Source organism: Ochotona princeps, chromosome 16 (genome assembly GCF_030435755.1).
Source record: "Ochotona princeps isolate mOchPri1 chromosome 16, mOchPri1.hap1, whole genome shotgun sequence".
Classification (NCBI taxonomy): Eukaryota; Metazoa; Chordata; class Mammalia; order Lagomorpha; family Ochotonidae; genus Ochotona; species Ochotona princeps.
Window position 1 is genome coordinate 30,362,999 of NC_080847.1, and position 15,166 is coordinate 30,378,164.

The 15,166-nt window shown below is 37.0% G+C and overlaps 1 protein-coding gene across 4 annotated transcripts in view; it reads right to left on the reverse strand.

The window, feature by feature from the left end:
- PHKB (phosphorylase kinase regulatory subunit beta) overlaps positions 1 to 15,166 on the reverse strand; it is a 229,900-nt gene that overhangs the window by 97,121 nt on the left and 117,613 nt on the right. For all 4 annotated transcript variants that reach the window (XM_058674472.1, XM_058674469.1, XM_058674471.1 and 1 more), the window contains 2 exons: positions 14,943 to 15,020; positions 12,341 to 12,499 (listed from right to left, as the gene is read on the reverse strand). In XM_058674472.1, coding sequence (XP_058530455.1) covers positions 12,341 to 12,499; positions 14,943 to 15,020 — 237 coding nt within the window. The remainder of the gene's footprint in view (positions 1 to 12,340; positions 12,500 to 14,942; positions 15,021 to 15,166) is intronic.

Below are 15,166 nucleotides of genomic sequence, written 5' to 3' on the forward strand. Positions count from 1 at the left end.
TTTTCATTTAAGGGGATTTAACTGTGTAATAGAGACTATCATATCCAGATGTGAGGATACAATGCAGTATGCATCTCTATTTCCAGAGAAAGATGGACTTGAATGAAACTGTTTATTGTATCTTGATAATAGGATGCTAGACTCTCTGCCATTGTCCATGCCCGCAATGATGGACATATGACTGTGTATGAAGAGCTATACTATAGTAACTATATAGGGGAACTCAGTGGGGTGGGGGGATTGTGGAGGGGATAAGGGAAATCCCAGGGCCTATGGAACTGTATCATTAAATGACAATAATAAAAAGAAGTAAAATAAGAAAAAGAAAAGTTAAATAAGCCAAGCATACAAAGACAAATATTGCATGTTCTCCTTTAATATGAAAACTAAGAAGTTCATCTAACAGAAGTTGAAAATAGAATAGTGATTACCAGAGCCAGCTAAACAGTGTCAAGGACGGGGAGAGGATGAAGATATTTCATAGGCACAGGGGTTAAGTTGAATGAGAAGAATTAATTTCTTATGTTCTATATCACAGTAGGGTAGCTGTGGTTGACAACAATTGAGTATATTAAAATAGCTAGCAGAGACATATATGAATATTCCCAAAGCAAAGAAATAGCTGTACCAATTACCCTGGTCTGATTAATCCACATTGTCCAATATGTGTACAAAAGTCACACTGTTGGAGCTGGCATTGTGGCATAGTAGGAAAGGTGCCACCTGCCATATCAGCATCCCAATGGGGCACTGGTTTGTGTCCTGGCTGCTGCACATCAGATCGAGCTCCCTGATAATGACCTGGGAAAAGCAGCAGAAGATGGCCCAGGTAGCTGGGCTCCTGTCACCCACATGGGAGACCAGGAGGAAGCACCTCACTCCTGGTTGAGGTCATCTGGGGAGTGAACCGGTGTATGGAAGATCTTTTTCCGTATCTTCCTCTCTCTGTAACTTTGATTTTCAAACAAATAAATATCTTTTTTGAGATTAAAGTCACATTGTTCCCTACATATCTGTATAATTATGTATCATTAAAGAATATAAATATATTTAAGTATGTATTTGCACAATATTAAAACCAACTAATTATAACAGACATCTACATTAAACTCCACTCAAAAGAAAACAATATACAAATCTGTCATATCAAAGCATAGGTGGCAAAGAAAATAGATTGGTTAGAATTTTGTCAGAATTATAACCTTTTGCACCTTTTAGAACACCATAAGGAAGGGAATGACAGGCCACAGTACGAGACAAAATACTTGTAAATATATATCGTGTAAGATTTTTGTATATAGAATACACAGGGAATGTTCACAATAATAAAAATGATATTTAAGGGCCCAGTGGCATGGCCTAGTGGCTTAAGTCCTCACCTTGAACGCACCGGGATCCCATATGGGCGCCGGTTCTAATCCTGGCAGCTCCACTTCCCATCCAGCTCCCTGCTTGTGGCCTGGGAAAGCAGTCGAGGACGGCCCAATGCATTGGGACCCTGCACCCGCGTGGGAGACCTGGAAGAGGTTCCAGGTTCCCGGCTTCGGATCGGCGCAGCACCGGCCATTGCGGCTCACTTGGGGAGTGAATCATTGGACGGAAAATCTTCCTCTCTGTCTCTCTTCCTCTCTGTATATCTGACTTTGTAATAAAATAAATGAATCTTTAAAAAAAATAATAAAAATCCCAATTTAAAGACAGCCACAGTATTTGTGGCAGGCATTTGGCCTAGCAGTTAAGATGCTAGTTAGACTTTCAACAGCTTACACTGAAATACCTAGGCTTCATTCCCTTCTCGGGCTCTAGATTGCAGCTTCCTACTAACATGAATTAGAGACAGCAACCATTGCTCAAGTAAACTGGGTTTCTATTTTCTGCAAGGGAGACCTGGAGCAAGTTTCTAGTTCCCAATCCTGTGGCCTTGTGGCTTTTGGTAAGAAAACCACCAATGGGAATCTGTCTTTCTCTAAAATTGATCAATCAATTAAACAAGAAACAGTTCTGCTGTCTGAACAGAAATATCTTTAGAGAAGTTAATGAGCAATATACACATGAAATGATATTCAGCATCAATAATCACTTTGGGAATACTAATCAAAACCTAATGCAATACATGTTCCTACTATATGGATAGATACAATTAAACAGGTAAGAACAAGCGTTTGAATCCCCATATGGTGTTGGTGGAAAAGCAAAATTATACAATTGGTTTGGAAAATAGCTTGAGAGTTACTCAAAATATTAAATCTAGTAGTCAGTCAGCAAATGACCTATCAACTCTTTTTCCAGGTATATATATTCAAGAGAAACAGATGTGTCAAGCAGTTATGTTTATATGAAAGTTCATCGCAGCATTATTCATAATACTCTTTAAATGGAGATAACTTTAATTTCTACTCACTGCTGAATGACTAAATAAAATATGGTGAAATGCTAACATAGGCTATAGCTTAGATGAACATTAAGCACATTCTATGCAACAGACAAGCAAGAAACAAAAGGCTACACACTGTACCTACAATTCAAGGTAGATACAATGCCCAAAATAGGAAAATCCAAAGAAACAGAAAGTAGATTAATAACTGAGTAGTACCAAAAGAAAGAGTAAAATAATGAGAGAAAAATAGGGAGTGATTGCAATAGGCTGTCTTCTTGCAAGATAATGAAAATGTTTTAAAAATTGTTTCTGATCATGGTTGCATAACTACGTGATTATGCTAAATGTAAGTAAACAGTAAACTTTAAATCGACAAAATGTATGCTATGCTAGTTGTACCTCAATAAAACTACTAAAAATAATGCTTTTGGTTTAAGTGGTATAGGGGTAAGGAATGTTCATCCCGCAAGCCATATAAAGCCCATGAACTTCTCTGTTGTGACCCTGCCAAGGCAACCACAAGCAGGAGTCAAAATTGAGCAAATCTATATATCCCTAGAGCAGGATGATTTTTAAATGGATAGTTTTGCATGCACCACGTTATAAATGATGTTATAAATACACAAAATACCCTTAACAGAATAAAAAGCTCCCCATCCCTGACCTAGAGGTTAGCTGGATCAAGTCCGTATCAGAATGCCTGAGTTTGATAACCAGGCACTGAAAACACACCTTTCTGCAAATACAGAACTTGTGGGAAAACGATAATGGTTCATGGCACTTGGGATTCTGCTACCAAAATGAGAGACCTAGATTGAGTTCCTGGCTCCTGGCCCCTGGCTCCTGGCCCCTGGCTCCTGGCTCCTGGCTCCTGGCTAGTGGCTCCTGGCTCCTAGCTTCAGCTCCAACAGGAATCTCAGGAGTGGACCAGTAGATAGGAATTTGCTCGCACTCTCATTCTTCCTCTACCTCTTAAGTAAACACAAAAACTTAAAAAATTACAGCTCATGTCTCACGTTATATCTAAGTAGCATATATTTTTTATTTGGAACAATTTATTCATTCCAGAGACAAAGACAAAGAGTATACACAATTTTATTCACTGGGTCACTCCTCAAATACCTACAAAGGCCAGGACTGGTTGAGTGAGGCCAGAAGCCAGGATCTCAAACAGTTTCCCATGTGAAAGATAGCAACTCAAACTGGAGCTATAACCTGTTGCCTCCCAGGGTTCCCATTGGCAGGAAATTGAAATCCAGAACAGAGCTGGGACTAGTGCCGAGCATTCTAATAGGGATTGGGGCATCCCAGCTAGGCCAAACGCTAACCCCTATGCTCTGCTTTTAGGCAGTGAATACTTCTACAAAACTGAGCATCAAGTGAATGGCTGTAAATTTCTTTGTAGCTTTGGGAGTATTTCTACATTATATTTCAACTCTGGGGTACCGTCCACGCAATTCTACAAAGTTATCCAATAGACTAAACCACCAAGGGAGACAATCTTTTAATAACAATTAAAAAAATATGAAGTGTAGGCTAACAAGACAAAGGAGGAGGAGCAGAAGCTGCCTGTACTAGCAGCAACACTCAAGTGTTTATTACATTCCTGACAGGAAGCACTTCCCATATGTTAATCCATTAATCCTCTCAACAACATGATCAGTTTATAGATGACAAAACAGGGGCACTGAGTGTGGATGAGAAGGGCTCCTGGTTTGCACCTGCTGGAGCTGAGACAGTGCGCTTCTAGAATCTGTGCTCTTAACCACATGTCAATGCTGCCCTCTGACATTCTATGTAACTCTGCAAAGAAAAGACCAGGAGGAGGAATGAATGAACAAAATCGACCTTGATATGCTCAATTTTTCAACCCAAATCAGGTTGCTTATTATAGGTGATTTTCTCCTTCTCTTTGAAAAACATTTATTTTTTGCAAAATGTAAATCAAGCCATTATAGGCTTAACTATGGCACATATCAACACGTAAATTCAGCTTATAATTGCAGTTTGGTCACGATGGTGGGTTGATTAGTACACTGATATTCTACATAAGCAGCAAATCATTTTTTGTGTCTCATTTGTATGACCACTGAGATGTGAAAAAATTGCCAAAACCAACACATACATTTTTCTACTGTTACTACTTCAATGTCAGACAATAAAGATGAAATTTTATCATTATTTTGTCATTACAAATGGTGATAAATAAATGAAAAAAACCATAACTACTTGGAAAGTACAAATGCTAATTTATTAAAATTGACATGAACAAGTTAATGTACTGTTTCAAAGGCTATTTTTTTGCATTTCATTAATGGCTTTCTGTATGATACTTCTACCTTAATATTGCAATACATGTGTACTTACAAATAAATTTTTAAAGTTTATGCAAAATGCTATTAAAATGAAAAATTAACATTGATAAAAAAACATCTTAGAATATGTGCATTGTTTTTAATCATAATATGAATTCTCATTGAGCTTTTTACAGACCCCATATTCAAAAATTAAAATTTTTATAACACAATAAGCTTATCTTTTAATTCTATTTTCCACAAATATTTTTAAAGAACTCTCATATAATCCCATGGACCACAAAGTTCATATTTATGGCTGAGTCCTATCACAACACCTAGAAAACAATAGCATTTAACAGACTTATCAAATTAAGGAAAGAAACCTGTTAACAAATATAGAAGAACTAACTCCCATAATGAACAACTTAATTTGAATAATAGTTAAAGTGGATCATTATAAGACTAGGTTAAATAAAACATCTGTCCTTCCTCTCCTACTCCCCACCCCCCATCATACTGCATTGTTTTTCATTCCTCATGGGGGAAAACTGAGGTCCTCATTGTGTCAGTTCAGTAGCCTTGGTATTTTTGGTGAACAGTTGTAAGCCTGCAATAATTTATACTTCACCTACAACAGTATATTTAAAATGAAAACAAAACAGCAAGAATAAGAGAGCTTTCTACGTATACAATGGGAGTATCAAAGTCAAAGATAATCAGGTAATTCTACAAGTAAGGGTTCATTTCTTTAAATTTAGAAAACAAGTATTTTTTATTATTTCCATTTTCACACACGGAAAGCTTTACAAAATATATCCCATATGTATCTCAAACAGTAAATGTCAGGGCAAATAAATTTATGAAGCATTTGCTTCTCTAATGACATGACCATATAAAGGAAATTTTAAAGATCAATTTTTTTAAGTCATGGCACCAAAATTGTCCTAGACAAAACAAACTAGGTTCAACAGATAACTCTCAGAGTAAAAGTATGTGTTTCAAAGCCTAACAGGTTCTAAGCTGCAGTAATACAAAGGTTAGCAACATACATATTACGAAACACATTATGAAATTATGAAATGCTTGGGGGAAAAGAAAATGTAAAACATGAATCATATGTTACAGCACAATATTCCACGTTTTTATATTTCATCGTTTGACTCAATTACACAACAGAGATGAACTTTTAAGGATTAAATGCTACCATGCAAATGAAAACAAAATGTTACTTAATATTCTATTTGATTATTCTTGTTTTTGTTTTCATATAAACTATTTAATGACATGGAGGTTTCAGGTGATATAAACACTCTGCAGAGTTCCAAATTAACCAATAAATACTGTCAGTCATGAGTTGCGTGATTGTGAGCTAACTGCTGAACTCCTGTAGGCTTCAACTTTCTTCATAAGTAACACTCTGCAGCCATCATACAAAGAAGTTATGAAGATGACTTAACGATAATATCTATAAAACACAGAGTATGAGAAGCAGGCATTGAGCCTAGCAGTTAAGATCTCCAACATCTCACACTAGGACATCTGGGTTCAATTCTTGGCTCCTGACTTTAGATTCTTGCCAACGCAGACCCTGGGTAGCAACAGTGATGGATCAAACAATTGGGTTCCTGATATCCCCATGGGAGGCCTGGTTTAAACTCCAGGTTCCCAGCTTTAGCTCTGACCAGCTGCTGTGGGCATTTGGGGAATCAATTAGAGAATGGGCACTCTTTCTGTCCGATTCTCTCTTTTTCTGCCTCTCAAATAAAGTTTTTTCTTTTCTTGTTAAGGAGTATAGAATCAGATACACTTTAAAGTAGGCACCATTAGAGTCATTTCTGTGAAACCATATGACAAAATGTGTGAAGAGCCTTTTTAGACTCAAGGCATCATTAGTTTGACATTCAGCTTAACTAAAATGAGGGATGATATCAATTTCATGCAAATTTCCAAACCTTAATAACAATTCAACTACAACACCTTAATTTTTGGAAGGCCAATTATTGATAAAATAAGCTAAAGAAGGAACAACTTCTTACGTAAAGCTTTTAATGCTACATGTGCCCTCAAGATGTTTATAATGCCTGCTGGACAGAAATTGCACGGTAGGTCACTGGCAATCACGTGGATACCACGAACAAGGATAATGAAAGTGCTCAAAAATCAATGTTTTTCTGCTTCCAGCTTCCTGGAGTGTAACCACTGAGAAATCTCTTAGCAACCTCAATGTTGAAATGTATCTGTGCATTCCCAGCTATTCGTTGTATCTTTAACTGATCAGTAACAAAACCATGTGATTCTACTTGAGGTCAACAGACCAATGAAAATCAAGACCTCAGTTTCTCATGTCCTCAGACACACTGGGGGACAGCTGACCAATGCTTTAAAAAAAAAGGCATGCAACTTGCAGGTTTAATTAGTTGTTTTTAATCTTGGGAGATATTTGGGCAAGAAATGTGATTAATGAAATCAAACACAAATGGAATTACCTGAGCTACAAACACTGAAAACAGGAAGTAGTATATCATAAACAGTACATTGTTTTTAGAGACAAACATTTCCTATAGCTCTTGTTTTAGAGCTACTGAGTATCAAGCTGACCAACAGACAGTAAGCAGACGTAGAATCTATGAGTAGATGAAACAATAAAGAAAGCAGTAACTGGGGAAGCCATGTTCTTCCATGATTGGTTCAGTGGCATTAGGAGTAGCTGCAAGGTGGGCATGTTAGCATCCTGAGTTCCCTGCCTCACAAAAGGTGTAAAACATATATTCAGATATTCTATCTCATAAATGGCAGCTACAAAAGAAAGAAAGGGGAGAAGGAAAATAGAAGGTAGAAGAAGCATGCTAGTATGCACAAGTTGAGTATCCCTTATTTGAAAGGTTTGGGAGCACAGGGTTTCAGACTTTGGAGTTACACATGTGTATGTGTGTGTGTATGTATATATGTAAGATATCTCAAGATATCACATCTATCTTGAGGATGTACTGAATCTAAACAAATTCAATCATGCTTCATATATGCCTTATATGTACCATCTGAAGGTAATTTTAGACAGTATTTTTAGCTTGATGGCAGTTTGGAACATGTCAGGTGTGCATATTACTGGCACTCAAAAAGATCTGAACTTTGGACCACTCTAGATTTCAGATATTCAGACCTGAGATGCTCAATCAGTATGACTCTTAAAGTGAATGGTTTATTTACATCTCCTTAGGATTATTCTCATAAGAGAAAAATAAGGAAACTGATGTTCATGGAAAAGAATTCTCCAAATCTTAACTGCAGGAAATGGTGAAACTTGTACTTAAACCCCAATTATCTGGTTCCTAAATTCATGATCCCTTAATGGCTGGTTTTTCTATCAGGGCAGAGGAAGAACACAAAGAAGAAAAGAAGGGACAGAGCATTTGGCATAGCAGCTAAGATGCTGTCTGGGATACATAGAACCCACACAGGAGTGTGAGTCCTGGCTCCTCTCTGGATTCGAGGTTTCTGTTACTGTGCACCCTGGCAAGCAGCAGTCAACGATCCAGCTTCAGGGCTCTCTGCCACTGACAACCCAAGCTGAGACCCAGGCTCCTGGCTTGGGCCTGTGGCAGGCACCTGTGGAGCAACCCAGTGGATGGGAGCTCTCTGCCTTTCAAACCAGTGAAACGATTAGAGAAAAAGGGAGAGAGAAGCTCTGGGAGAAGTGGAGAACAAGATGATTATGTCAGAAAAGTCATTTATACCACATGGCTACAACTTTGTTTGGACTTAATAATCACCTAAAATAGTTTCTAAGGAAGAGTAAATCAAGTGCCAAATAATGACATACCAAAAGACTCAAGAAATGAAATTGAGAACTTTACGTATATCTTAAAATGATTAAAAATGAGTTTTTTCTATTTATCAGTTTAAAAGGTTCTTATATAAATCATCTAAGGAAGTGAAATAATACTTATCCCCTAAAATACTCTTCATAAAATTCATTGTGAAAATTAGGGTGTACGAGGGAAAATTTTACAGTTAATTAACATTGCTCAAAAATCCAGGCTTAAATTCAAAAGGTCTTGTTTTAACCCTCGGTATTAATTAACGTCTTTAAAATATTCATCTTAAAAAGTTCTTCTGTTGGGGCCAACATGGTAGCAAAACAGGGTAATTTTTTGCGTTGTGGTGCTGGCACCCAATAAGGATGCTGGCTCATGTCCTGGTTGCCTCACTTCTAATCCAGCTCTCCATGTATAGCCTGGGAAAGCAACAGATGACCCAAACCTCAGGGTTTAAACCTGCCAGCAGGCTCCAAAGTCACCGAGGGTGAAGTGATGGTGTTCATTAGCCTTAATCTCTGGAGACAAGCTGGTGATGAATGTCTGCTCTATAATGCACAAGTTACAAGTTTTAAAGATTAAGGGAGGGGAAGGCAGGAGGGCATCTTCCAGCAGTCCTCCTCCTTCCCCCCATGCAATAATAACACTGTGATTGCCTAAAGGGCATGTCTATTTCCTTTGACCTTCCAGTCATGTCAGAGGTCACATTTCCCATACAGGGATGGAAGCTGTGCTTCAGGTAGGTGGTGTCCCATGCCCAATAGGTAGCAGGCAAGGGCCCGGGGTGATTGCCCACACCCAAAGCCTTGAGATGCAGCATTAACAGGGGGAGGCACAGAAGAAATTCCTGTATCCTGGCCCTGGATTGGCCCCGTTCCAGCTGTTGTGGCCACTTGGGAAGTGAACCAGCAGATGGAAGACCTTCTCTCTCTTTCTCTCATTCTCTCTCTGTAAAATTGGCCTTTCAAATACAAATAAAAATTTATAAATAAAGTCAGATATACAGAGAGGAGGAGAGACAGAGAGGAAGATCTTCTGTTCCATGTTTCACTCTTCCAAGTAGCCGCAATGGCTGGAGCTGAGCAATCTGAAGCAGGCAGCAAGGAGCTTCTTCTGGGTCTCCCATGTGAGTACAGGGACCCAAAGCTTTGGGCCATCCTCGACTGCTTTCCCAGGCCACAAACAGGGAGCTGGATGGGAAGCAGGGCTGCTAGGACATGAACGGGCACCCATATGGGATCATGGCACGTAGGAGGTGAGGCCTTGGGCCAGCAGGCTACGTGCTAGGCCCAAAAATAAATGACCCTTTAAAAATTCTTCTTTTTACCTGCTTTAGATTGTAAGTTGATAATCTTTAATGATTTAGAATCTTTCACTAGTACCTGGATGTGTCATCAATGTCAATGACTAATGCATAGATGCATATATATTAGAAAAAGTAACTGAAGTGTAGAAGAAAAAAATTCTTACAGTTAGAATTATATGACAGCTTCTCTGTTTAAAACATTTAATAAGAACATATCTTGCGTATCTGTTGCATGGATCCATGTATTTGCATATCATCCACTGAGATGCCGTGTATATTAACAGGAAGCTTGAAGGAGAAGTAGCTGGGTCTGAACCAACACTCCAATATAGCACATAAACATTCCAAGCAGTAGTGTAACCCACTGAACCACAATGTCTACTCCAATTCACTACCTTGTAAAAAGACAGTAGGAAAGTACAGGCCTTGTTTCAGAAAACCGCATATTAAGTCACACAGTTCTGCTGCGCACCCATTCACTTTAACTATACTTAGAGCAAAAATATTCCTATTAGATTTCACTGTGATACAAACTGGCCCGAGTTAATGAGTGTCATATATTCAAGACATTTTAAAAGAATTTCATGCAAAAATAGTAAATCCAATTAAGTGCACACAAAATGTTCAGAAGATATCCAACTGAACTTCCTCTAATGAATAAAATATACTTCGTTACTAAATGTGGTGCCTGGAATCTTAATGAAAATCTGTATTCATTTGATGGATCTTGAGGGAAGTAAGTATACAATAGTTAAGAGCAACTAAGTGACAGAATCCTCTGGGGCTTTCCTCATCTTAGACAGTAAGCTGATCTCCCGATGACATCAGGCTAGACCAGGGTACTAACAAATATGCACTTTGTCTCATGTCAAAAAGGGACCAGAGCAAACAGCCTACTTTCTGCACGTGAATTACTGCCTCATTTAGAAGCTCACCAGAGAAAAGGAAACTGACTCTAAAGGAAGCCCTACCATTGCTCTTTCTATGGTGCAGCAGGAATGAAGGTATGAAATTATGCTCATTCTGGTCTTAATGAGAGGAAATGTTGCCTGGATTGAACACATTTATTTTGAAACAAGGAAGTTCCAATGCTTTCAGAAATATTTTTCATTTTTTCAAAGCTCAATTTATTTATGTGCAATAGAATCAATTCTGCCTTTCCTATACATTAAGCGTGCCAATTTCATCCTGATACTTTGTTCAAACAGCACTTTTTCTGATTATATTAACCCCAGGCCAGAAATTCAGCAAAAAGCAGGAAAAAATTGCAAGTCCCAAGTACCAGGTCTTATTAGTCTCAGAATCACAGGAAAAAATGTCATTAAATAAATGTCTATTTATTATTTCCAAGCATAGTATATAGAAATCTATACCTTGAATATTAAATTTTTAATGTTATGCTTATCTATACCATTTACCATGGCATTTATGCCAAGTTAGAAATAACATGCTAGCCAGAAATAAACTTTCCCTCAACTGGATTCTACAGAAACTACCTAATGTGTACTTTTTCCCCCTTTGGAAAATCTAAACACAAAATCTATATCAATAATATCAATTCCATGTCAAAAAGCTTTCTCTTTACATCAAGAGAAAGTTTCTACATGTTCTTAAATTGGCATTAAGTATATACAGAGAATCAGAAAATACAGGATGAGAGCATATTGAAAATAGCATTATTTTAATTTTCCCTTTTTTAGTTAGCTTCTGTCAGCTCTTACATATCATTTGTATAAAGCTCAAATTGGAAATCTGGCCTTTGAAATACTCTTCACTAATGGAATGTAAAAAAAGAAACCAAAGATGATTACTCTTGTAGCACAAATTTAGAAATAATGCTATAATTCTAGAAACAACTAAGATAATAACAGTATTTCATACTGAAAGCAGTTCTTCTAGTGCAGGTACAGTATTTACAATTGGCCTATTTCATAATCTATTTGCTTTAAAGGAATTTTGGCTCTAAAGTGATACAATTCCTTTTGTGCAAATGCTAATATTATTTGAAATTTTCACAAAGAATGATACATATGCCTTTTTCTGTTTATCAAATTTGTTTTAATTGCAGCATTTCTAAAAGTACTCTGGTGCAGTGGTAGTTATAGAAAAAGCTAAAAGAGAACTTCAAAATGTATGGATAATGGGCAGCTAACAGAAAATTCCCAATATGTATTCATTGGAAAAGAGAACTTTGAGATGACCGATTCCTTACAGCAAATGGTTTACTGAAGCTATGACCAAGTTGGAGTGTTACATTAAATCAGAATTTTATTACCTCATATAACAGTAACTAAGGCATCCATAGACATCTGCTAGAAATCTAACTACTGAATGAAGCCACCTAAATGATCATAATACATACACCTGTTTGACTTCATCATCATTCAGTGATATCAATGCATTAATACATTTATACATAAAGAAAATTTTCCCAAAGACTTCTTAATAGCATGAAACATCTCTTAAACTCATGAAAAACGTTAGTAAAGACACAGAGTTACTAATGGCTTGATAATGAGGTTAAAAAATTTTTTTCTTCACTTACCCAGGAGTTTTGCAATGATGTAAAGGGCTTGTCCCCAAAGAAACAGTTTTCCATCACGGCCACAGTTGCTCGGAAATCGCTTTTGACTACCAGGGCTTGTTTTTTCATATTCTACAAAGTCAGCTGGCACATAATAGTACTTTGGCACCACAGGATATCCTATAGGGTTTAGAAATAAGTATTTAAAATATAACAAATCTGTGTCCTCTCTAGGCTTCCCTTCAAGAAACTACAATGATCAGAAGTAGGAAAAGAGAAAGGTTGTAAAGGTGGTAACACTTGACCAACTACAGAAGATGGACTATCTTGATTTCATGGCCAATTTAAAAATAAAGAAGATTGTTTTGATTTTTTAAAATAATTTGATAACATATCATAAATCATACTTTAGCCAGTGATGGGAACATAATCTCCATTACCAATATAAACAAATGTTTAATATTTAAGTATTTAGAACTATATAGGGAGATATCTTAACAGGGTTAGTCCGTGGAAGCATCACAAATAAGATACCCACTGTAATGTCCAATGAAGAATTATAACCTTGAGACACTGCTTCAAGCAAATAAATCACTGCTAACATTAAGCCCCTTATCCTTCATTTAGTATCATTCAAGAAAAAACAATCTGTTTTGTCCTGTGGCAAAATTCATTTAAAAAGATTCTTTGCAGAAACCAAAAATATTAAGGAGTAGGATGTGTACGGATGACACAACAATGTGTTGCAGCAGACTTTTTGCAACACAAGTGCATAGTAAACTTAATTCACTAAAAAAAATACACGAACCAATTTCCCTCAAATTTTGTTTATTTAGCCACTAGTCTCTAGCATCTGACTAGTAAAAATGTTTATGACAAAGAGAATATTCTGAGCAACACTGTCTGAGCTTGATGAAACCTGTGGGGAATTAAGCCACCACCTCAATGTGTTAGAGCCAAGGGACCCAGGTTCTTACTAACACAAGAAAGAATTGGAGGATGGGACACAGACAAAGCACAGTAGGATTTTCTGATCCCTGAAAAAGTATACATTGGATGGCTAACTGAGCTATATTTGAGAGAGTGAGAGCTGTGCCCACAGGGGCTAGGGGTAGATTCTTACATCATATTTATCCAACATGGGCAGTACATGTTACTAACAGGTAGATCCTTTATCACGTTATGGGTAGGTCTTTGTTCCCATATGCACAACTGGGATAACAAGCTGTGACATACACTGCATGTTTCATGAGCTTCCTGTCTCCTCCCATGGTTATATTTTTTATTATCATGATGAAGCAAAGTTGGTCAGTAGTTAAGATGGCCACCTGACCTGGTAAAAATAGTTTTTGCAGGGCCAGTGCGGTGATATAATAGGCAAAGTGACTGCATACAGTGCTGGTCCCAAGTCTGATGATTTGGACATCTTATCAAGAATTGGTTATAACATTATATTATTAGTGTTTACCACATATCAGATTTTCTGCCGTAGGTGAGCTATCTGTGTGTCTCTCTCCATCCATTCATCCACCCTGCCTCAAAGGCATCATAATCTACTTTTGAATACAAAAGATTTCATATGTTACATGAGTTACAAAGAACACTGTATTATTATTTCATGCTGTGATAACAGATACATAATTGACTTTTAAAATTATTATTTTCTTGGCATTCAATGTTTATCCACAACTTTTAGAATTATAAACATTCAAAAGGGTGAGACTAACTATGAAGTGTTTAAGATATTTGTGGAGAATCCCAAAGAATATAACAAACAGCATGTAACAAAGGAATATTTCCAAGGATATGATTGCAGGTTACACATTATATTGTGTTCATCAAAACATTCTTTGTTTTGTTTTAATAATCACATTATCAATTTTAACTTCCTTCAAAGATGTCTACTCATGAGAATATATTCTTACACTTTTACCATTTCCAAACCCCAATGATATCTAGTACATCATCTTTGGAGCTCCATTGAGAATTACTTCTCCAGATACACAGGAACATCAATTATTTTCCATTAATAGTCGCTGCTGGTATTGGAAAGAAATCAATGTACTCTCACTCATAAAACTGTGCATTTTGACCTTACTTATTAAATTCAGCATTGTGATCACTTATAAAATATTAATTCAACCCTCAAAAAATGACATTTTAGGACCACAACAGGCATTGCAAACAAAATGCCAAATGTTCTAGAAGCAACTCCAAAGATGAGGTTAAATGTTCTCTGTAATGCTAGTAACTTTAGGCCAGACTGGAGCCTCTCTAAGGACAGGAAACACTTGGCTTACCATGGCATCTTTGGTGACCTAGATAATATTATTGTAAAACTACAAAAGAAAGAACTTACAAATAAGAAGCAGATGAAAAAACATTGCCCACTTGGCAATTACCTTAGAATTACTATAACCATGAACTCCTGAATTTATCCCCATCCTTGTCTAATGACTTCCTTTAAAAAAATTCCAACAACTTAATGCAGACTATTCTTTATAATGTCAGGTAAGACACATCCAATATTTCGATACAATACAAAGTGTAGTATTTTATGCAGGATTCTTTTATACATGTCAAAAGGACAGTAAGGAAATGTTGGCAGGAAAAAAGACTGTACCTTCTGTGGTCTGATGAAGCACTGGAGTCAAAAGATCCTGATACTCCTTTACTTGTTGGGGATTGCCTCTAAAAACTCCTAAAAAGTCAAATATAAAGCCCATTAGCAACTGAGCAATCTTCCAACTCCTTAGAATGTGTGAGGAAGACATGAAGTATAACCTATCAGTAACATAACAGGTAACTCATAGACAAAAGACTCGAATCAGCATTAGACAATAGTAA